Source organism: Propithecus coquereli, unplaced genomic scaffold (assembly GCF_000956105.1).
Source record: "Propithecus coquereli isolate 6110/MARCELLA unplaced genomic scaffold, Pcoq_1.0 Scaffold780, whole genome shotgun sequence".
NCBI lineage: Eukaryota > Metazoa > Chordata > Mammalia > Primates > Indriidae > Propithecus > Propithecus coquereli.
The window spans coordinates 235,798-259,882 of NW_012153952.1; the positions used below are offsets into that span (position 1 = coordinate 235,798).

The following is a 24,085-nucleotide window of genomic DNA, read 5'->3' on the forward strand; positions in this document are numbered from 1 at the left end:
GCAGAATGTTATCAAAACCTGAGGAGCCCCCTCGTGTCCTTTCCTAGTTACTATCCCCCTGCTCGAAGCCCCACCACTCTCCTGACTTTTTGCCTCCATGAATCAGCTTTGCCTGTGTTTGAATTTTGCATCAGTGGAATCATGCCGGCCTCCTTTCATTGAGCGTTCTGTTTCTGGGATTCATCCCTGTTGTTGTGTGGTGTTGTGGTTCGCTTATGCTTGTTGCTGTTTAATATTCCGTTGTGTCAACATTCCACAATTTGTCCATCTACTGTTGATGGGTGTTTGGGTTATTTCCAGTTCAGGGCTACTATGAACTGTGCTTTATGAACATACTGGTATGTATCTTTTGTTGAAGATATGTAGACGCTTCAGTTGAGGATATACTAAGGAGTGGAATTTCTAGGTCATGGGGCTTATGCATGTTCAACTTTAGCAGATACTGCCAAGCAGTCTTCCAATGGTTGTACCAGTTTGCACGCTACCATGGACTGAATGTTTATGTTCCCCCAAAATTCATATGAGGAAACCCTAACCCCCAATGTGATGGTATTTGGAGATGGGGCCTTTGGGAAGTGATTAGGGTGGAGCCCTCATATGGTGTTAAGTGCCCAAGCGATCCTCCCGCCTCCTTGTCCCAGAGCTCTAGGAGTACAGGAGCCACTGCACTAACTCTTACCATGATTCTGTGCAGGGGTAGTTCTTAGAGAACTACTTTTATTTATTTATTTATTTTGAGACAGAGTCTTGCTCTGTTGCCCTAGCTAGAGTGCAGTGGCACCATCGTAGCTCACAGTAACCTAAAACTCCCAGGCTCAATTGATCCTCTTGTCTCAGCCTCCCGAGTAGGTGGGACTACAGGCATGTGCCACCACGCCCGGCTAATTTTTCTATTTTCAGTAGAGATGGGGTCTTGCTCTTGCTCAGGCTGGTCTTGAATTCCTGAGCTCAAGCAATTCTCCCACCTCCGCCTCCCAGAGCACTAGGATTACAGGAGCAAGCCACCGCACTTGGCCCAGAGAACTACTCTTGATTGATCTGCAGGTCTTAGAAATCTAGCTGGGGAGTGGAAGAGTGGGACTGAAAGAAAGCTGTGCTTAATTGGGTCTGGAGGATATAAATGACAGCTCTGGAAATACCCCCCCCCCCCCACCTCAAGGTGAGATGGCTGTAGGTGAGAACATCCTTTTAAAAACAGCCCACCTGGCCCTGGGATTTCTGCTGCTCTGTCTACATTAATGGCCCCACAAGATCACTCAAGATGGGAGAAAAGCCTCCCTAAGGGAAAGCAGAGAATCGAGCCCTGGATTCTTTAGTGGCCCCAGGTGGGAAATTGTTTTCTTCCAGCCCATAAAGCAGCGTCTGTTCCGCTGTGTTTACTATCCACCTTTCTCTGCAGACCGGGAGAAGCAGGCCTAGGTGGATGAGCTGTGAGGGGAATTTATGCACCAGACTCCAGGAGAATTCCTTAGGACGCCTTTACCTTTCCTCTGGCACACCAGCGGGGTGCAGCCCCCCAAATCCACTTAGCCCGAGGGGAACATCCAGGCTGCAGTTAGGGGACAGGCCAACATCTCAGAAGAGAAAAGGCTGGACTGAAAACATATTGCAACCAGGGATAGTCTGCAGAGTGTTGGAGGCTGACATCCCCTAGGAAGAGTGCTCAGGCTTGAGCCTAAGAAACCATCAGAGAGCCCTATGTCCAGGAGCAGAGAGAAGTCCGGAAGAAGCCAGGAAGCAGTTGCTGGGAGCAGTTGGAGGAGTCTGGGGGGCAGCCCTGCTGTTATTTTTATTGTGTGAGGAGTCTGTTGGGGATGTATTTCCCTGACGGGGAATTTTAATTCTCCAAGCACAGCATTTTGCTGCTTCTCATTAACTGCAGAAGAGTACCAGCCACCTGCTAACATGTCAGGCAGGCGAAGAGGACTTCATTCCTACGGAAGAGACACTACAGTGGAACACCTGAACCCTCTTCCTGCATCTGTGATACAAGATTGGTTTTGAATGGTCTTTGAAATCCTACTATGTGGATTCTATTGGATCCCAAGTTCAAAGTAGCCCCAGCTAATCAACTGCTGTCGCCACCTGTTGGTGGGGGACTGAGCTGATGCCATTTCTCTGCCACGATTTCCTCAGTCAATCAGTGACTTCTGAGCCCACACATTCTGCTGCTTGGTGAAAACATTTTTCCCAGTTTTTTTTTTTTAATTTAAATAAACTTTTTATTTTTAAATGGTTTTCCATTTACAAAAATTTAATAGTTTTAGATTTAAGAAACTAAAAAATAATTTTAGATTTCTTTACAAATAATTTTAGATTTGTAAAGATTGTAAATAGATTTCTCATGTATTTTGTCCCCATTTTCCCTGTTGTTAGCATCTAATATTAATATTACATTTATTACCACTAATGAATCAACACCGATATACTCTCATTAACTAAACTCCACACTTTATTCAGGTTTTAACTTTTCTCCCTAATGTCTTTTTTATTTTCCAGGGTCCCATACAGGATGCCAAAGTAAATTTAGTCCTCATGTCTCCTTAGGCCACCCTGGGTTATGCCAGTTTCTCAGACTGTCCTTGTTTTGTTTTTTGTTTTTTGTTTGTTTTGTTTTTGACAGGGTCTTGCTCTGTTGTCCGGGCAGGAGTGCAGTGGTGTGATCACAGCTCACTGCAACCTCAAACTCCTGTGCTCAAGCCATACTCCTGCTTCAGCCTCCTGAGTGGCTGGGACTACAGGTGTGCACCACCACACCTGGCTAATCTTTCTATTTTTTGTAGAGATGGGGTCTTGCTATGTTGCTCAGGCTGGTTTCAAACTCTTGGCTTCAAGCAATCCTCCTGCCTTGGCCTCCCAAAGTGCTGGGATTATAGGTGTGAGCCACCACGACCAGCCTGTTAAATTAATGTTGTATGCCTTTTTCTTTTATTAATCTGTTTATTGTCATTTTAAGCGAACCTTCAGAGAGTAAAGGGGAAGCTTTCCCTTGGCCCCTACCGCCCACTCTGCCCAGAGTAGAAGAGCCAGAGAACTAATGACCGCTAGGAGCTCCCCTCAACCAAGGACTGATGGGAGATGGTGTATAAATATCTCAGCTCCCTTGGGCCTTGGGTGGGACACTCTGAGGTGTGTTCTGCATTGACTTAGAGTTTCCCCGGTAGGATCAAGCTCCAGTCACCTGTGGTAGTGACCGGTGTGATCACGCACCGTTTACAGGCCACCTTCCCTTCACCATTGCATTTTCCATGCCCCTGTTGGTACTTCCCCAGATCTTCTTCAAAGTAAACTACTTGTTCTCACCTCCTTATTTCAGGGTCTGCTTCTGAGAGGGCCCAAAGTTAAACAGATGATGATCGTATCAGCCATTTATGTACCAGGACCTGACTATGCCCCAGGCACCCATGTCACCCTGCCAGGAGCTACTCCCAGCCTCACTGGACAGGTGAGAACACTGAGGCTCAGAGAGGCCTTGCGCAGGGGCCCAAAGCAGGCAGGTTGGATTGGAGACTGGCTCTTCTCACCATACCTGAGGCAAGACTCTTAAAAGCAGGATCTAGAACTAAGCCTGTGCTGCCTCTATTTCTCCCCAGGCTGGGGGCCCAGGGCCTGGCAAGCAGGAGGCACTCTGTACGCACACCCAGCCCATAAATAGTGAGCCCCACGGTGATGGCTAAATAGATCCTTCTATATGTATCACCTACTAGAGCCATTATAATAGCCCTAGAAATTGACTACTACTGTCATCTTCATTATTTTGTAGGAGAGGACCCCAAGGGGGAAAGTGGCCCGCCCAAGACCACATGGCCAGTGCTGGATGAAGCCCAAGCCCTTCACCAGTCTACCACAGGGATGGAGGGTGGTAGTGAACAAGTGAAGAAAAGCAGAGAGGAGGGAGGAGGTGAAGCCGTGGCTTACCCTGCCACCAGCTGGGTGACAACCCATCGCCCCATCTTGGATCACATCTCAATCACACACAGGGTAAATGGGTCTATTCCCTGTGAATTATCTGCTAGCTAGCAGCTCCATCCATCTGCTCATTAACACAATAAAAAAAATATCAAACGAACCTTCCGACTCCCATCCCCGGGAGCCCAGCTACATAACTTGGAAATGACTCTTTATTAAGTCTGATCAAAGGCTCATTGTTCAGTAATTAGAAATCATGGCCTCTCCCTCCAGGCGGGGGGCTCATAAACAACAGTTGGATGAAGTTTTTATTTGGGTTGGACCAAAAGCGTAGACGGATCCACTTGTTCCTAATTTGCAGCTGCTTCAGTGGGGAAAAAGCAGCAAGAGGCTGAGTTTTTGCTCGGGGAGACTCATTGGCTCCCCCGTCTGCAGCAGCAGCGAAGTTGAAGTGGGCCTCTGCCTGAGACAGGGCAAGGGCCTTAGGCACAAGCGCCAGCGCCAAGTCCAGGGCCGAGCACGCGTCTGGTCTCTCACTGAGGCTCCCAGAGCAGAAGGTGGCATGTGGCCAAGGTCTAGCCTTGGAGATCACAGATCACTGACCATCCAAAGACCCCTCTGGCCAGAAGAGGGTAGGCAGTGAGGAGGTTCAGCCAAAACACCAGGCAATTCCTTCATTGCATCATTCAATAAATATTTATTGAGGACCTACTATGTGCCAGCACTCTGCTAGGCACGAGGATCAGATGACAAATAAAAACTACAATGCCTGCTCTTAAAGATACCCCAGGCCAGTGGGGGAGGGAGGTCCTTCCTGAAGGAGAAAGTAAAGTGCAGAGTCAGAGAGGGCATGGGTGCTCCTGTGAAGAGGAAGATGGGGGCAGACCTCGCCTCCAGAGCTGAGAACAGAAACGTCTGCGTCCTCCGAGAGGATCTCTGCAAATACACCGCAAATCTGGAAACGCCACGTGCAGATCCAGCTGTGGCCTCCAAGCCCCATCTTTCTTCTCGTCCTCAAGCTCTCACGTACTGGACATTGGCGCCCAAGAACAGGAAGTTCTAGGAGAAACAGGATGGGACAACATGATAAAGAGTATCTTCTATTTCAGAGAGATCCATCTGCGATTGAAAGGGAGCCCACGTCTTGGGAAACACAAGCTCTGTGAGATACCCAGGTCAGTGCATAAATCACAAGTGTGACTCGGTCCCCAAGGTCTCCATAAAGCACAGCTTTTGCCAGCTGTCTTCTCCAAGGTAGCGATTTATCTGTCATTTCCAAAGCTGCTGCTTCCCGGCAGGCCTCTAAATGTCCTTTGTATCACCTAAATTTTCACTCCTTAGCGAATAACACAAAATCGTGAGCTGCTGGGATTTACTCTCCTGCTCTTCTTATGTCTCCAGCACCCAGAGGGGCAGGAAATCTGCACTCAAGGCCAAGTCCAATTCTTTCCCACAGTGATCAATCCCCTGCCTTTGGTGGTCAGAGAAATGGACAGAGTCGATCTCAAAATTCTAATGAATGTGATAATGTATAATAAATTTTCTAATCACTTTCCATGTGCAAACATCAAGCTACACGCTATCCTACTTGGCCTCTAATCTTCACAAAAGCCCAGTAAGGTTTGGGATCCACCCCATTTTACAGAGGGGAAAACTGAGGCCAGTGGTGTGAATTGTCACTCAGTCTTTGCTTTGAACAACAGTCTGTCTGGCTCCACTTGTAAACACTCAACAGTAGTTACGTGTTGTGTATCTTGGGGCCCAAAAGGGCTTTGGACCTCTGTTTCTTAAATATGACAGTTGATCAGTGTTTTAACGTTCCTATCCACCTCTGCCCTTCATTCCCTTTAATAGCTATTATTTTCAGGATGTTGATGATGTCCCAGGCACAACGCAGCATCTCCTAATGCTCATGAGTCTGCCAACCCAGGCATCTCACCTTGAAAGATGACCAGCAACTTGGGGGTACAAATGGACCACAAAATGCTTGGTCAGAACAGTAGTTAGAATAGTGAAAAAATCAGACATATTTCTTGGTATTAAGCAGTTAATTAAATTATGGCCCATCTGCTGGATGAAACCAAACACAGCTATTTAATGTTGGGAGGAGGAAACTAGGCTGCAACAAGGGGACAAGACTAAGTGGTGATGCTGAGTGTAACAAAAAAAAAAAAAAAAAAAGGAAAGAAAGAAAAAGCGAGTGTGAGCACTAGCAATGCAACTGTCCAAAACACACATAGAAACAAACAACAAAAAAATGTGTTTAAAGCTTCAAAAAAAAATGCACTGGAAGGAAGTGCGCTAAAATTCAAATGGTGGCTGCGGTGGAGCAAAGGGTTTAAGAATAATTTTTAAAAATGTAAATATAGGGGCTGGGCGCGGTGGTTCACACCTGTAATCCTAGCACTCTGGGAGGCTGAGGCGGGTGGATCGTTTGAGCTCAGGAGTTTGAGACCAGTCTGAGCAAGAGCGAGACCCTGTCTCTACTAAAAAAATAGAAAGAAAGTAGCTGGACAACTAAAAATATATATACATAAAAAAAAAAATTAGCCGAGCATGGTGGTGCATGACTGTAGTCCCAGCTACTCGGGAGGCTGAGACAGGAGGATCGCTTGAGGCTAGGAGTTGGAGGTTGCTGTGAGCGAGGCTGACGCCATGGCACTCTAGCCCGGGCAACAGAGTGAGACTGTCTCAAAAAAAAAAAAAAAAGAAAAAGAAATGTAAATATGGTTATAGTACTTATGGAAAATGGGAGGGCACACCAAGTTTAGAAGAAATTTAGAGCATTTTAGAACTTACAAATGGCTTTCAGAACCTGACTTGTTGGGCTTGCAGTATTTTCAAAATGAGCTCACCTTGAGGTTCCCTGAGGTCCCCTCTGGGGGTGGAAGGCAGTGGTGGCACAGGGCCGTGTCAAATGCCTCCTGCCCCAACAGAGGTGCTGCTTCTAAAGGACACGCAGGTGGCTTCATGGCATATAGCGATGCCCAGAAGCATCCTGCCCCCAGAAGGCCCCCAGCTACAGGGCTGGGCTGGCTACCACCCATCAGTTTGGCCTCTAAAGCTGGCAAGCTACTAACCAACACCCAGTCCCCAAATCCTCAGAGGCCCCCCTGAACTCACTGACCTTATGGATCTGGACAACAAGGTCGTAGAGCTGAACACGCTTTAGCAGAGGGAGAGGCAAGCCTACGGACAATTGATCTGGATGTTGAAGCACAATATTGAGAGGGATTTATTAATAAACAACAATCATAGACACATTTTTACCAAAGAATTTTGCTCTCTGTAAATTCTACACACAGTATATTCCCATTTAATGATCACCAAAGACTATGAGGTAGGTATAATTATTATGCCCATTTCACAGATAAGGAAACCGACGCACAGAGTAGCCAAGTGACTTGTCTTAGGTCATGCAGCCAGGTAGTGGCAGACGTGGGATTTGAACCCAGGGAATTAGAGCCCTGGAGGGAGATGAGGCAACCTTGAGGATTCCATCTCACAGACAGGCTCTGATAGAAGTGACTTGCTTACAGTCACACAAGCTCCAGGAGAGCCCTGATTCCCAACTCCAAGTCCAACCCTTTTCCCCAAAATGAGCAGTGTCCAGTCTTGACTTGGAAAAATCCATGGCAATTCTTACCGTTGATCTCGGAGTAGAGGACGTTGAGAAGGTAGTCGTTGATGAATGCTTCCAAGAGCTCCATCTGGTGGGGAACAGGAGAGGCTCACTGTGACCACCTGGGCCATCTTGCCCACCTAAACAGCCACACAGCCACCCTGGGGGTGGGGTGGTTCTGTATGTGTCGACACACATGTGTTGAAACACAACTTTTAACTCCCACTATATGGCAGGCAGAGGGCTCAGGATTTGAATCTAAATTTATATGAGTCGATAGTTCTTGCTTTTTACATTTCATGTTCCAAAAACCTGATGGGATAAATTTTTGTGAAACTTTACATTTGAGCATTTGACTTTATAATATTTTTTACCTGCGTGAGCAGATATGATATGAGTGTGTCATTATTCACTTCCCCCTTTATTCTCTGGAAGGAGTCATCCTTGAGGTCCCTGTGGCAGGGTCTCTGCCCATGGTTTATGTGCTTGTTTCCGCTTCCTAAGCACTTAGCAAGAGTCTGGGAAGCAAGGCAGGGGTGAAGGTGGGCAGGGGAGGCCAGTCGTGGGATGGTAAAAGGGGACAACTCCTGCCAATTAAAGATGCTCCATCTCCTTCCCTCCTTCCAGAAAGCTCTTCTTCATCACTTTAGCCCACACTCATCTTCCCCTTCTCTGTCCTCCTTTTGTATGAAGCCATTTACTTTACTTTTTTCCTCCTCGTTGCAGCCACCTCTTGGTTTTGTCTGCCCAGCATTCGATTTCTCTTGTTTTAATAACAGAGTTCTTATTTTTGGGTGTAGCTGACTGCAGATCCTGGCTCCAGGAGTGCAGATGAGATCCATGCTTGGCGATTGGTCCTGTCCACCTTCTGCCCACAGTGATTGGCTTCAGAACTGGGCACGTGACTAAGATGAGTCCAGTGAGAGCTAGCACAGGGTTTTGTTTTTTTTTTATTTTGCAGATTTTTTTTTTTAATAAGACTACAGGAAGCTCTGGAGTTTGCCACCCATCAGAAGAGCCTGCCTGAGAATGAAACCAACACATATGAAAGTAGAAGAGAGAGATGGAAATTCTTGGTGCACTAATTTAAGCACCTGGATCCAGCTCTGTCTGAAACCTCCAGTCTTAGTTTTCTGGTTGCTTTTTGTTTTTTAGTTACATAATCCTATACATTCCTCCTTTTTGTGTAAGACAGTTCGAGTTGGCTTTCTGTTCCTTGCAGTTAAAAGAATTCTGTCCAATGGATGATTTAATTATATATCGTCTTATATTAGGCTATAACTGCTCCTTGGCCCTATGTCTTGTGCTCTTGAGAGCCTCTGCACCTTCCTAGGGCAGAGATCAGCTCTTCTCCTTTTATATTTCCTATTATAGGTGCCATAGCAATTGCTTAGGGAACACCTTACGTTAATTAATATTCTAATCGCGTCATAAATGAAAACGATAACTTACATTGAATTGTCCAACTTTGGATTCTTTCAGTTCCACTTGTACCCTATAATGAATCAGAGAAGACTCAGAGATGTGGGCATTGGGCCCATGGGAAGCTTAAACGGTGCAGGGCTCCCCAGAAAGGAGGAGGCACTGGCTTTAGAAGGCACGGGGCCAAGGGTGGGGTGGGGGTGGGAGTGAAAAAGATGACCGAGTAACTAAAAGCGATGATACGACAGCACTGGGAAGACCGTTGGAGGGCAGGTGAGGTGGTGTAGAAGATCTCAGCCTTTGTCATTTCAGTAAGTTAAAATAGCTATGTCTATAATTCATAGATTAAGGAAGAGCAGTATTAGTAAATTCTTGAGAAATCTGAATTCTGGGGGGGCAGGACAAGTGGGGAAAAAGAATTGGCCCAATTGGGGTGAAATTTAAGTGTCTGTCCCAAATGGTGGGGCCCCCACATTGACAGGAAGATCTCGTCACACCCTTACCCCCGGCTACAGAGAAGCGGCTACAGTGTGCAGACGAAGCCCAGCTGAGTGCGCCCATGTGGGCAGGAGGTCAACTTACTTTTCAGGTTTCATGTACCCACTGATCTTGGTGGCGTTGAAGGTCGACGTGATGGACACATTAGTGGCCTGGAAATGCCCGTAGAAGGAAACAGGTCTAAATGACGGAAGTTGTCACATGCAGGAAGGCTGGTGACAAGGACCAGCTGTCTCCTCCCAACAAACAGCTCAACGAGTTAGAGCAGGAAATTTGCCCACTAGGCTGCAGACTCCCAGAAGGCTCATTGTAAGTGCTCAATAAATGTTTGAACTTGGACTTGAACGCGTTTACTTGAAATTGTTGACTACAACAGCAGTTAAACTTTGAACAGATTACCAAGAGAAGGTGTAGAGCACCTGTCCCTGGAGAACTCTAAAAAGGATAATTTCTAGCTATATCAGGGACAAGATTCAGCCCCAGAAATAATAATAATAATATTTTAATTTAAAAATATATTACTAATAATACCAACAACAATTTTGATAACAGTAACAACATCAAATTACAGATATGGCATCTAGGAGGGATTATCCTTTTAGAGATCTGACTTGTTGAGTTTGAAAAGTCAAGAAACAAGAAAGCAAAGTTCTCCATCCAGTGAGAAGGGCCCCCAGAGCACTCAGCCTGTTCCCTATTAGACAGGCTCTGTCAAGAAAGAAAAACCCTCTCTTAATATTTAACGCAGAGGGGATTTCATACAGGGAATCCTACAAGTGATGAAACTGCTGCGAAGCAGGAGGCTGCTTCCACCCCAGGACTAGAGGAACAGAGTGGAGTTGGGGTTACAGGAGCCACCATGGAGGAGAGACACAGTCATTGCAAGAGCCTCTGCCCATGGCAAAGAGAGAAGTAAAGATTCTCCGGCTTCATCCTTCCTCCCGCCTTCCGTTCTCCTGACAGTGCCTCCCATTGGCTGTCCAAGGTGGAAATCAGAGTGCAAAGAAGCCTGGGAAATGTAGTCTTCAGGGGATCTAGAGCAGAGTAGAGCAAGCAGGACAAAGACCTCCATACCTCCCTCCCCACCGACAACAGCCCAGACTCATATAGTGGGAGATGCACACAGTAAACATAAATCTGCAAGCTGCAACCTAAGTGCCTTTGCAGTAAACGCTGTGAAGAAAGATAATGGGGCGCTTCAAGAAAAAAATGGCAAGAGGCATGAGGTAGATCAGTCAGGTGGTGAGTGGGGAGAAAAGCGTGCAGGAAAAGGGAACAGCATTTGCAAAAGCTCTGAACCTTACCACACTGAGCCGGAAAACAGGCACCCTGACGGAGCTGGGCGGGAGCAAGAAGCCCTCAATCTCCATAACGGGGGCCAAGGACAGATTCCCGGAGCCGAAGTTCAGGAGTGGGGCAGAGGCCACTGCTCCCTGGAGCTCCAAGTTCATGTTGGGGTACAGTCTAGCTAACTGGGAGCAGAATGAGGAGATTATATCAAGAGAAGAAAATATGCAGGTCTCTAGCAACCCTTTTGCCCCAGATAAAGCTGAGAAGGCTTTTGGTTGATTTTATTTCTCACAAAATGCTCTACGCCTTTTTCTTTTAATAGCATAACTGGACATCTTTCCATGCCAGACATACAGAGTCCGCACCGGCTGTTTCCTCGCCGGACTGCATTCTGCTGTGCGCTGTGCGTGGGTGTTGCCATTGACCCAACCCTGCTGGGCATTAAGTTGTCTCCAAGGTTTCGCCATCACAGTGACCACCTCCCTGAGTACCTTTGGCTGTTATTTTCAGGAAAACATTTCTAGAGGTGGAGCTACTGAGTCAAAGGGCAGAGATGTTTTTAAAGCTTTTGGAAGGTATTGCCAAATTGTCCTCCAGAAAGGTCAGGCCAATTTTCTCACTCCCCACCCCTCCCTAGGCAAGGGTCCTGCCTTCATCACGCTCTGGTAACCTGTGCATGCTGAGATAGGACACCAGTGTTTTTGAAATATGATACAACTAGATTCCGCCATTTCAAAAGCGCTCGAAATTTTCTGTTTCACTAGAGGTAGGTACAGAATTTAATTTGAAGCAAGACTATTCTTTTTGTAGGGGAAGTTGGTGGAAGAAGAACACTCCCTTTTGGTTATTTAAATATAAAATCTGCATCCTATTCTAGAAGGAAGAAGTTTGGAAGGTTGAGGAGGAAAACTGTTTTACTAAGAAGCTGGACAGAGTTGCTTTTCTGCCAGGTTGATTATGATGCAGGCCGGAAGGGGGAGGAGGAGTTTCCTTCTCTTTCTGGGGCAAAAGGGTTGCTGGAGACAGGATGTCGCCAAGGGCGTGCCAAGGCTGACTGGGACAACATGGCGGCAGGGCGGGCTGTGAGTGGGGCTCTAGGGAGAGAAAGGGCCTGTAGGGGGCGCCTCATGGAAGGACATGACCCAGGCACTGCAGGACTTGTAGTTTAATTTTTTCCCCCCCGCCATTACGGTCCCCCTCAGCAATCACCAAGCCTTCTGCAAGGCACGTTAAACGCTACTGCCTTTCTGGGCTGCATCCTGGGGGACATGGAGGGTTGGGAGAGGACTGGTGGATTTCTGTGGGACACATGAGAAGATGCACGTGAAGAGTTTAGCCCAGCAATGATGGAGCTACCAGGTTACTCTCTGCAACAATGATGTGGCAAAAGATCGGGAACAACCTACACGTCCTTCCACTGGGAACCAGTGAAACAAGCCATGGTAAATCCATGCAACAGCAGGTTGGATACCCAAGAAAACAGAAGAGTGAGGGCGCTCTTTGTCTATCCATATGAATGGTCTCTTAGATACAGTAAGGGGAAAAAAAGGTACAAAATGGCGTACAATATGCCTCCATTTTGTGTAAAAATACATGACACTTTGGGAGGCTGAGGTGGGAAGATTACTTGAGGCCAGGAGTTCAAGGCCAGCCTGGACAATATAATCTCTACCAAAAAAATTTAAAAATTAACTGCGTGTGGTGGTGCATACCTGTAGTCCCAGCTACTCAGAAGGCTGAGGCGGGAGGATTGCTTGAGCCCGGGAGTTTGAGGTTGCAGTGAGCTATGAGGGTGCCACTGCACTCCAGCCTGGGTGACAGGGTGAGACCCTGTCTCTTAAAAAGAAAAAAAAAAGGGAGAAAGATGCACAACACAACATTTGCTATAGAAGTTGAACATCCCCAATACAAATATCTGAAATCTGAAAAAAATTTGAAATCCAAAACACTTCTGGTCCCAAGCATTTTGGATAAGAAATACACAACCTGTATATACATGGAATGTTACCAGAAGGAAACACACAATCTGATAATATTAGACTGAAGATGGGGACTGGGGTCAGGAATGGATGGGGGACTTTCTATCCTATAACCTCTTATGTCTTTTGAATGTTGAACCATGAGAATTTATTATCCCTCAAACAAATAATTTTTTAAAGCACCAAGAACATGCCTGGCTCCTAGTAAGCCCTCTGTAATTGTTAGATGTTATGAATTAGGGTATGTTTTATGCAATATGCCAGCATTCCTTGGGATTCTTTATTTAAAATTTTATTATTATTATTGTTTTTTGGGGGCGGTCAGAGTCTTGTCTGTTGCCCAGGCTAGAGTGCCGTGGCATCAGCCTAGCTCACAGCAACCTCAAACTCCTGGGCTCAAGCGATCCTCCTGCCTCAGCCTCCTGAGTAGCTGGGACTATAGGCATGCACCACCACACCCTACTAATTTTTTTCTATTTTTTTAGTAGAGACAGAGTCTGGCTCTTGCTGGGACTGGTCTCAAACTCCTGACCTCAAGTGATCTTCCCACCTCAGCCTCCCAGAGTGCCAGGATTACAGGCGTGAGCCACTGCACCTGGCCTCCTTGTGATTCTTAGATAGCACCGATAAAAGACTGCACGAGCTGTGGTCCCAGGAGACATGCGTTCAGGCTTTTGTTATTTGGCCTTTGGGGGGAGCCTCGAAGCCTGCAGCACCTTCCCCTTCACTGAGGGTCTCACTCCTGGCGTTCAGACTCTGAGAGGAATGAGGAAGTTTTACAGAAAAACCTCTGAAGTCTAGTGGACTTAGTCTGCACCCATGGAGGGCTGAGAGACTCCTTACCCGGGGGGCGAAGGCTCGGAAGGACTTGGTGGTCAGTTTGAAGATAGAGTCAGGTGGAATCTGCGGGAAAGAGACAAAGTGGTTTTAGGGTGCTCCCCCCAGAGCTGAAGGTCTAAAGAGAATTAAGGAGGTGGGGAACGCTCAAGACTGCAGCTTCTCAACTGCCTGGGTTACCTTGGCAGTGATGAGACGACTGTCCTGCGTTCACCCTGAGCAGAGTATGTGAGTCCCAGCGACCCTGGCTGCTCTCCCTGGTCATAGGTGATGTATAGACCCCATACAGAGGGTCTGTAAGGGTGAGGTTCTCAGTCACACAAACCTAGGTTTCGGTCGTGGATTTGTCACTGTGTGATCTCAGGCCAGTCCTTTTACCCCCCTGAGCCTCAACTTCCTCATCTATAAAATGGGTATAATAATAGTCTCCACCTTCAGGCCATTGTGAGGGCTAAATGAGCATCTAGCACAGGCCTGGCACATAATGAGTGCTCTAAAAAACATAGCTATTATCATGCCAGCCACTAAAAGGGAGGCCTGTGCTGCAGGTGGGATGGGTAAATCCAATATGATAATGGAAGTAAAGGCCTGTGCAGGTGTGGGAAGCCTTCCAAGGACAAAATAGCACTCCCTCCATCTACCAGATGGTTCCCGATTTATACTAGAGTAGGTCAGACAATCCAAGTTGGACCACACTGTGTTTCTCCCACCATCCTGACATTGTTCATGAGACCTCAACTTTTACAAAATGCTACAAGAAACAACCTTTTGAGACCCAGAAATATTAAAGAAACTGGAAAAATATTAAAGATGCAATCCACTATAAAATTCAGTCTCCCTTACACAAAATTCCATTTGAGACAGTTGTTTGAGAGATAAGTGTTAGGAAGACTTTGTCCCTCCTTTTACCATGAATAACTTAATCATGTACCCTTTTCACTCTGGCTACAAGGAAACTCCCAGATAGTTTTATGAAATTAAAAAATTGATTTATGGGACCCGTGTCTTCATAATTGTGACTTTTCACTTAGTATTTATTTCTTTTTCTATGTACCTTTATGGATTTATCAGTGTATCCATTATCCTGCCTCATTCACTAAAATATTTTTAAATAAACCTCCATAAACCATCAGAGTGAGAGAAAATTGAATTAGAATAATAGGTCTAGACTAGGAGAAAAGCAGAACACAGACAAGCAAGCCGCAGAGTCTTCCACAGTTGTTATAAGGGAGAAAGAACTTTAGCTTGGAGCTTCCTGGCAGCCAAAGTAAAAAGGGAGATTGTATTAACATATTTTTCCTGGTCTTGATTTTTTTCTTATTTATAACTTACTATTTTAGAGGTATAAATGGGAGTGGAAAGGAAAGAGGAAGGATAGATTATGCTGTCATTTGAGAGCACTGTTCGCCACCATCCTCACCATGTCATTTGTGATGGAGAAGCTCAGGTACCCTGCCTCGTGATAAACCAGGCTGGCTGTGTTGAAGACATAATCCGAGATGGCAAAGTAGACCATGTGGTCGTGTTCCCCCGGCAGATGCATGACTGGAGCAAGGAGGGCAACTGAGGAGTGGTGATTAGGTTGAAAAATTTCACCCTGGAGAGAGAAATAGGGTCCAGTTGGACTTTTCAGTGTATCCCAGGGCTGGACTTCCGAGCTAGGCAGTCGCCTACACAGCCTGGTGACAGGCACGGGCTGGAGACGCTGCCTGAAACTCCACCATTAAAGACATTTTCCTTTGGATCAAAGTGCTGTGTCTCTCAATGAAAAGGTCCCCAGAAGCTTTGGAATATCAGCCATGGGATGTACTGGCCGGCCCCTCTACACCTCGGGCCAGCTCTGGTTGACCTCGCCTGCATAATGGGCAAGGCGGAGGAGGGGGCAGAGGGAGGAGGGGGGAGGGGGAGAAGGGGACGTTTTAAGACCTAAGGGTTGTAAGACACCTGTGGGAGAACCCCAGCTCTGGGAACACTCCCCACCACTCCATATTGCCCTGCCCTCAACACAGCAGGAACCACTGGGAAGAGGAGGACAGATCTGAAGTTAGGTGGACAGGTGGCCCCGGGAATGAGCTGACCCTGAGGGAATGCCTCGCTGGGTCTGGACCCACCCGGGCCCCTGCTCCAGGACACTTACCTTAAACATCACATCCAGCGTCTGGGCTGCGGCCCGAGGAGGCTCCACTAAACTGTAATCAATGCTGATGAAACCGTCAATGTCTGCTGTGACTGCGAACGGAGAGACAGGGGCAGAATTAGGAGCAGGATGCGGCCTTTGGCTGAAGGACAAGGGGTGAGGGCTCCGGCTGACTCACACTTGCTGTGACTGCTCCAGAGGCCCCTGCCCCTCTGCCTAAAGACCCTCCACCCAGCCCAGCCCCGGGGCAGAGAACTAATTCTTCAAGAAAGAGACTACGTGGGTTCCCTTGTAGGAACCCGGTGGGTTAACAGTGGTGGGGGTGTTATGCTCAGCCTAGGGCCTAAACACACACACACACACACACACACACACACACACACACACACACACACCCTCGAGGAGGAGCTCAGGTCTGGCAGCCCTGGGGCTTTACATCTCTAGTCACACCTAGAGCTCTATGCAGAAATAACAGGAAGATCCAGGGTGAACAAATGTTCTATGTCCCCTGCATTGGGTCGGCCGTGCCAGCCTGGACCTCAGGTGATGGGGTACCAACAGTACCCACGTGGGGCTTGGGGGCCAAGGCATCAGAGAACATCTCAGACAATTCGTCAGGGACTGTCCCTCCAAACTTAACATGTGTACCCTGGATCCAGGGACTCCGGTCGCAGAGGGCTCCCTGCAGCCCCGTTGACAACAGCAAAGGATGGCAAAACACCTAGATGTCCACCAGCAGGGGACTTACTAAATAAATGAAGACACACCACATGATAGGCTACTACACAGCTCTTAAAACAATGAGGTCTGCGGTAATGCCAACCTACACGCACCACGTGAGCCTACAATTTCACTCCCAGGTATGCACCCACAGACATGCCGCCATATGTACTAGAACATTCATAGCAGCACTGCTGCTGATGGCTTGAAACTGCAACTACGCAAATGGCCTTCAACAGTAGAACGGACAAGTAAACGGAGGGACGGCTACATGCTGGAGTGCCAGGCAGCAAGACGCCATCGACTACAGTACAGGCATATGCAGCAATGCGGATCAGCCTCATAACTTAGAGGTGAACAAAGAAAGACTTTTGGCTTTGAAAAAAAAAGACTCAAAATATGATTCCTTTCATGTACAAAGTGCAAAACTAGTCTTTGCTGGTAGAAGCCACTGCCCTGGAGGGCTGAGCACTGACTGGAGGGGACCCAGGGGCTCTGGAAGGCCAGTCGTGTTCTGCCTCTTGGTTGGGGTTATATGTGTGCTCAGTGTGAGACACTTCTTTAAGCTGTACACCTAGGATCTGAGCGCTTTTCTCTATGAATACACTTCGATAAAAAGTTTTAAAAAATGAGGTCAATTTATATGTTCCCATATAGAAGAATTTCTGAGATATACAAGTTAAAAAAGAAGCAAGGTACAGAATAGTGTTCATACTATGTCTACTAATATATATATATATTTATAATTAAGCATATATGCATATATTCATGAACAAAAAGAATACATATATGAATGTATATTCATATGCTTATACATATTTATAGTTGTACATGCAAAGAAAACATCTGAAAACATACACCCAAAATAGGGGTTACCTCTTGGAAGAAAAGTTGGGGAGAAAAAGGGACTTTTACTTTTTCTGTACTTATGTCCAATTTAATATTTTATAAGATACATATACGCTTTTACAAAAATAACATAAATAAGTTGTTCCAGGGGTGGGCAGGACATGCTACCTGGCAGAGTTTGGAGATAAGGCTGTAGGTCAGAGGTTACTGATTTCTGGATCATTTCGCAAATCTGAAAAAAAATGGGAAGAGAAAACCTGAGAGAGCCCCCCAGCTTTGGTCTGGCACCATGCTAGTCCCCTTAGTTACATTGTTTCACGTTTGCTCGGGGTCATTGATTCTACAAATGTTTATAAGTGGTTATCATATGCCAGGCACCAAGGAAATAGAAATGATCAAAAAATACAGGCCCCCAAGTCTGGACCCCAAGACTTTTCAAAGTCTCTCCCAAGGCAGGACATCTGAGCTAGGTACTCACCGACAGGCCGGAGACATTACCTGAAACTCCACCATTAAAGACATTTTCCTTTAGAATTTAGAGTTTAATACTAGAACTAGACAGGAACTAGTCAAACTAAGAGACTGTTTTCAAAGAATAGTTCTGGGCCTTACATCAGAACAAGAAAAATGAATGTGCATTTGTTGTATCTTAAAACATTTGGGTTCATACGTAAATATTTTCTTTGCTTATGTGTGTATGAGAGAGTCCTATATACACGATGAAGGAGAGAGACATGGGGAGGTGCAGGCCTAGTGTAGGGGTCGCAGATGTCTTCCCTGAAGAGGTGACATTGTAAGGGCAGGTAAAGGTTGAGCAGGCATGAATCAGGCAGGGGGTTTTATCTTAACCTCCCCTTCCAGCTGCCCCACTTTCTGGGCGAGGAGTTTAGCAGCAAGGAACCGTCAGGAAGCAAAGCGTGGTGAGGAACATGCGTGGTTGATCGCAAGGGAACCAGGAAACTCTGCCAGCCTCACCTAAGACTGTTCCCTCCTGACCTTGCCTCCAGACAACAGCCCATCCAGCCCTCCCCGAAGCCCCAAGCCCAGAGGCCCGCTCCTTCAGGGACCTGAAGGGCTGGGGAGGGGAGGCGTGGGCTGCCTCAGTCCCAGACACACAGTAGGTTCTGCCGGGAAGGTGGTTAAGGGTGTAGCAGGCGAGTGGAACGAGCTTAGGTTTGAGTCCTGCTCGGTCCCCACTGGCTGTGTGACCTTTGCAGACTCTCCCTCTGCTTTTTGGTTCTCACCCACAGGACACAATGACAAGGCCAAGAGCTTCCCAGGGATTTTGGGGGAGTGGAGGAATGAGACGGTGAGTACACATCACCCAGACAGCAAGCACTCAGTGAGTGCTTAGTATTCTTCGTGGCCCTGCTGGTTCAGACGCCACACCCCACCGCGAGCGGGGAATTAGAAAAGCCCTGCACTAGGCTCTGAGTTTTCCTGGGAGAGGGAGATTTCTGAGAATCCGTAGGGATCAGGGGTCAGGCGAGATCTCCATCTCTCCCGAAACACCCACCACCCCTGCAAGGCTTTTGGCATACACGGCTGCACATCCCAGGAAGCTCCAATCCCAACCCAGCCCCTCACCAGCAGGTGACACGGGGCAAGTCACTCCACCTCTCAGAGCTTCCTCTGTCAGTGTGGAAAGTGGCACCTCCCCCGCAAGGTTAAGGCTCAGATCCAATGGGACCGTGTGCAGAAAGGGCTTAGCTCATTATTCCTGGCCAAGACACAGGCTCCAGAAATAGCAGCCGTTATTGTAATAAATAAGAATAATTATACAGTAATATATTCTGCATAGCATTAATTATATTAATTTATCAAAACAATAATTATCATAGTACATAATAATTATAATTAACTGTAATGTATTACTATTGTTATGCAGTATTATTACTAGTATTATATAATATTATCATTCTCATTACCATCATTAACAGAGGAATATACATTAGCACATGGCAAGAGGGTGCCTGAGTAAGCTGGCATATTTCTCAGGTTCTTAGATCCCAGGGCCCCAGAACCAGAAAAGAAACAGAGAGCACAGCTGGCCACACTGGATGCGGGGGTCTGTCTGCCGTTCCTGCTTCAACCACTAGGGGACACTCAAAGCCAAACCAGTGGTTGCTCCTAGAGAAGATGTGTGTGTGTGTGTGTGTGTGTGTGTGTGTGTGTGTGTGTGTGCGTGTGTGTGTGTGTGTGTGTCGTGTGTTTTCCCCTCTCCTTCATCACTTTCTCCCTTCCCACACAAGATCATTGCTACAGACAGCTCCAGCTAGGCGTACGAAACCTCGGAAATGGGATTTTGGGATGAAATGAGTGGAGGAACTGAAAGTTATCATAAAACCTCTTTGTTTTAGCCAAAGATTACAAAATCTGGGCCTGTAATCCTAGCACTTTGGGAGGCGGAGGCCAGAGAATTGCTTGAGGCCAGGAGTTCGAGATCAGCCTGAGCAAAAGTGAGATCCCCGTCTCTACAAAAAAATGGAAAAATTAGCCAGGTGTGGTGCACTCCTGTAGTCCCAGCTACCCAGGAGGCTGAGGCAGGAGGATCACTTGAGCCCAGGAGTTTGAGGTTGCAGTGAGCTATGATGGTGCCACCACATTGCAGCCTGGGCGACAGAGTCAGACTCTGTCTCAAAAAAAAAAAGAAAAGAAAAGAAAAGAAAAGAAAAGCTTACAAAATCTGGAGATTTCACATTTTTTTAAAAAAACAGAAAAATCTGACACAGTGTGGCTGCCTCCCCGTCCAGGGCAGGTGCTTACGAGCTTGCCCGGCTCCCATGGGGCCCACGCACTCTCTGAAGTTACCTGCCTGGTCTCTGGCAGGCACCTGTGTCATGATTTCCTTTTTGGCCTTTGTGCAGTGCAGAGCAGTGTGTGACAGAGAGCAGGGCAGGGGTGAGCAGCAGGAGGGGCTGGAGTCTCTGTTTGGCTTCTGCTGTTTGACCCTTGGCCAAGCACCTGACCATTTCTATTCAACTAGTTGGACTTGGAGTCCAGAGAACTGAGTTTTGCCCCCAGCTTTGTCCCATACAAGCTCCATGGCCTGGGCAAATGATTTGTCTTCTCTGGGCCTTGGGCACACGTATGTCCAAACCAGCCTCCGTGGCCCCATCCAGGGCCAGAGGTCAGTGAGGATCTCCATCCAGCCCTTGCCTGGCTCAGCAGGCGCCCAGCAGCTCGGACCTTTTTACCTTGCTCTCCAACACTCTCCGGAACCTGGACTCGATCTGCTCATGGAAGACATTCAGCAGCCACCTGGGGAGAGGAGCACAGTGGAGAGTCGCCTGTCTGCCACCGAACTTGGGGACAGTGGGGTGGCAGGGAAAGCCAGGCCCTGGCCCCTGGCCAGGCCAGTCACCAAAGAGAGCCCTCCCCACCCCATCCTGCTGCACTGCTGCACCCCAGAACCCTGGGGAGGAGGAGGAGGAGGCAGAGTCTCTGCACACCCGTCCTGATTTGGTGCACCTGGCTTCTCAGCCACCTGCTGCACCCCAATCACTGCTAGGACATTTGGGGAGGGGCTTGAGAATCCACATTTTTCTAATCAAGGAAACTGAGACTCAAAGAGATGAAATGACTTGCCCAAGACTTGTATATTTTTCACAGTTTCCTTCAGCCAAAAGCCTTTGTATTCCTCCAATAGCCAAATTTCATTTACCTGACAAAGGCCCCCTGAAGTTTATTTTTTTATAGGAATGACATACCAATATTCCTGGCTTGAATCTGCATTTCTTCGTCTCAGCCGGGTCTCCCAAAGAATGATCTTCAAGTGCCCATGAAGAGCCTGTGTGTTCTACCCGGGCCCGTAATAGTATCAGAGGCCAGGCCGAAGGCTAGGTGGGCTGGGGACTGCAACCAGGGGTCAAGCAGGCAGCGTCTCAATGGGGACCTACCTCAAACCTCCTGATATTTCCACATCCACGTCGCGGATTCGGCCACTGCACTTGGAGGCAGTAACCGTGGGCCTCCCTGAGGGCTCGCTGCCCAACTGGAGGTCGACTGAAATGGTGATACCCTTGACACTCAGGTCAAAGGAGTTTTGTAGTTTCCTGGAGGAGATCAGAGAAGCCATGGTTGGTTCCTAGACCAGGGTCTGCCACCATTTGAGGGGAAATAGAAAGCTCAGTTCTTACCCCAAAATAAGCGGAGCAGAGCAAAGATTTAAGAACAAGAAATAAGGCCATAAAAGATCAAGAAGAAAGCCTGGATCCAGGATTTACAGTCAGGGGTGGGCGAAGGCATTTCTAGGCAAGAGCCAAGTCTCGGAAGTCATAAAGGAAATAGTTGATAAACTTGCCAGCAAAGAAAATTAAAACTTCAGTGGACAAAAAATGCCATCACAAAGAAAAAAATAAAATTGCATCATGAGACAGCCAAAGAGCTAATTTCCTTAATATATGAGCTAGTTTCCTTAATATACAAAGAACAAGTCAATGAAAATTAATAAGGAAAGGACAAAACAACCCAAAAGAAAAAAAAAATCAAAGATATGAATGGGAAGTGTAGTGGTAAATAAGCATATAAAAAGTTATTAAAAATGGAGATAACAATGACACCAGTTTTCACCTATCAGATTGATAAAATGTTTGAAGTATTAACACCCAGTGCTGGTGAATATATGAGTAAACACAAGTCCAGACACTGTGGTTGGGACAGCGCATTGTCATTACCTTTCTGAAACACAAATCAGTGGGATCTATCCTAATTCAAACACACATAATCTTTGGCCCAGTAATTTGACTCCTAAGCTTTTCTCCTGTGGCTCTTCCTGCCAAGATATATGTGTGGAGTGGCTCACTGAAGCATCATGGGTAATAGCAAAAAACGAAGAAACAATCTAAATGTCCACTGGTAGCGACAGGTTGAATAAGTGGGCGCCTGTGCTATGCAGCCTTTGAAAACCATGAGCGAAGATGTGGTCTCTCCAGATGATGAAATAGTACTCTTTCTTCATAAGGAATGAAGCATTAATGTGTGCTGTATCGTGGCTGAAGCTCGAAATTATTATGCTAAGTGAAAAAAGCCAGACACAAAATGTCACATATTTCTGTGATTCCATTTACATGAACTCTCCAGAACAGGTAAATCCATAGAGACAGAATGCAGATTGGTGGTTGCCTGCGGCTGGATGCAGAGAAATGGGGAGTGACTATGAATATTTAATGGGTATGGAGTTTTCTTTTGGGGTGATGAAAACGTTTTGGAATTAGATAGAGGTGGTTGTTGCACGACTTGGTGAATAAACTAAATGCCACTGAATTGCACTCTTTAAAATGATCCATATTATATTATGTGAATTTCATATCAATTTAAAAAATTACATTTAAAAAAGTAAAAATATTTGCCACAAGTTTAATGGCTTAAAATGAAAAACAAAAAAACGAGGTAGATCTTCACATGCTTTTATAAAGATCTTTAAGGTACTGCAGGGACAAAAGCCGGGGCAGAAGAGTGTGGCCGATGACTGTCACGACAACAGAATGAATGCACGTGGGTAGGTGACATATATACTGAGCATCTTTCTAAAGCAGCACCGAGCAGCAGAAATAGAATGGGAGCCACATATGTCATTTTAAATTTTCTAGAAGCCACATTAAAAGGCAAAAAGAAAGAGCTGAAATTAATTTTAATAATATATAATCACTTCAATATGGAATCAATGTCAAAATTGTTAATGAGATTTATATCTTTTTTGGTACTACATCTTCCAATCCAGTGTTTCATACTTACAATAGGTCTCGACTTGCACCGGGAAAGACATGTGGCTAGCGGCTATTGTATTGGACAGTGCAGGTCTAAAGTGTAAATGTGGTCGGGTCACTCAGCAGAGATTGCCAATCGTTCTGTTATGGGCTGAATTGTCACCACCCCTCCCCAGCGAAATTCGTATGTTGAAGCCCTAGCCCCCAGTACCTCGGAATGTGACTGTACTGGGAATAGGCCCTTTAAAGAGATGATTAAATTAAAATGAGCCCATTAGGGTGGGCCCTAATCCATTCTGACTGGTGTCCTTATACGAGGAGGAGATAAGGACATGAGGAGGTCTCTCAGAGGGTTCCAGAGCGCAGAAGAAAGACCACGTGAGGACATGGCAAGAGTGAGGCCACCTTCAAGCCAAGGAGGGGCCTCAGAAGACACGAAGCTGCCGGGCGCGGTGGCTCACGCCTGTAATCCTAGCACTCTGGGAGGCCGAGGCGGGAGGATCGTTTGAGCTCAGGAGTTCGAAACCAGCCTGAGCAAGAGCGAGACCCCGTCTCTACTAAAAAAAGAAAAAAAAAAGAGCGACAACAAAAAAAAAAAATATATAAAAAATTAGCCGGGCATGGTGGCGCATGACTGTAGTCCCAGCTACTCGGGAGGCTGAGGCAGGAGGGTCGCTTGAGCCCAGGAGTTTGAGGTTGCTGTGAGCTAGGTTGACGCCACGGCACTCTAGCCCGGGTAACACAGTGAGACTCTGTCTCAAAAAGAAAAAAAAAGAAGACAAGAAGCTGCTGAAACCTTGGTCTTGGCGCTCCAGCCTCGAGACCTGTGAGAAAATACGTTCGTGTCTCAGCACCCCGTCTGTTTGCTACGGCAGCCCTAGCAGACCAGCACGCCTTCCATCCAGTGCCTCCGAGTCAGACAGCTGTCAAAGTGCGGAGGGTTAGTGGCCCAGGGAGTGGCTCTTGACCAAGGGCAAAGGGAAAAAGGGTAACAAGCGGAGCTGGACAAGCTCAGAGGCGTGTCCTACGCTGTCCCCCAGCGCTCCCCAGCTGGACTGAGCTTTCCTCTCCCGCCACGCTGACCCCCTGCCCCGCCACGCTCCACGCCCCTGTG

The 24,085-nt window shown here is 46.9% G+C and overlaps 1 protein-coding gene across 1 annotated transcript in view; it reads right to left on the minus strand.

Moving 5' to 3' along the window:
• Nucleotides 1-4,589: 4,589 nt before the first annotated feature.
• LBP (lipopolysaccharide binding protein) overlaps nucleotides 4,590-24,085 on the minus strand; it is a 25,999-nt gene continuing 6,503 nt past the window's right edge. The window contains exons 4-15 of the mRNA XM_012662816.1: nucleotides 21,163-21,318; nucleotides 20,461-20,524; nucleotides 17,432-17,495; nucleotides 15,695-15,786; nucleotides 14,978-15,154; nucleotides 13,564-13,623; nucleotides 10,756-10,923; nucleotides 9,536-9,603; nucleotides 8,984-9,026; nucleotides 7,556-7,619; nucleotides 7,037-7,113; nucleotides 4,590-4,968 (exon numbers count right to left, since the gene is read on the minus strand). Coding sequence (XP_012518270.1) covers nucleotides 4,924-4,968; nucleotides 7,037-7,113; nucleotides 7,556-7,619; nucleotides 8,984-9,026; nucleotides 9,536-9,603; nucleotides 10,756-10,923; nucleotides 13,564-13,623; nucleotides 14,978-15,154; nucleotides 15,695-15,786; nucleotides 17,432-17,495; nucleotides 20,461-20,524; nucleotides 21,163-21,318 — 1,078 coding nt within the window. The 3' untranslated portion in view covers nucleotides 4,590-4,923. The remainder of the gene's footprint in view (nucleotides 4,969-7,036; nucleotides 7,114-7,555; nucleotides 7,620-8,983; nucleotides 9,027-9,535; nucleotides 9,604-10,755; nucleotides 10,924-13,563; nucleotides 13,624-14,977; nucleotides 15,155-15,694; nucleotides 15,787-17,431; nucleotides 17,496-20,460; nucleotides 20,525-21,162; nucleotides 21,319-24,085) is intronic.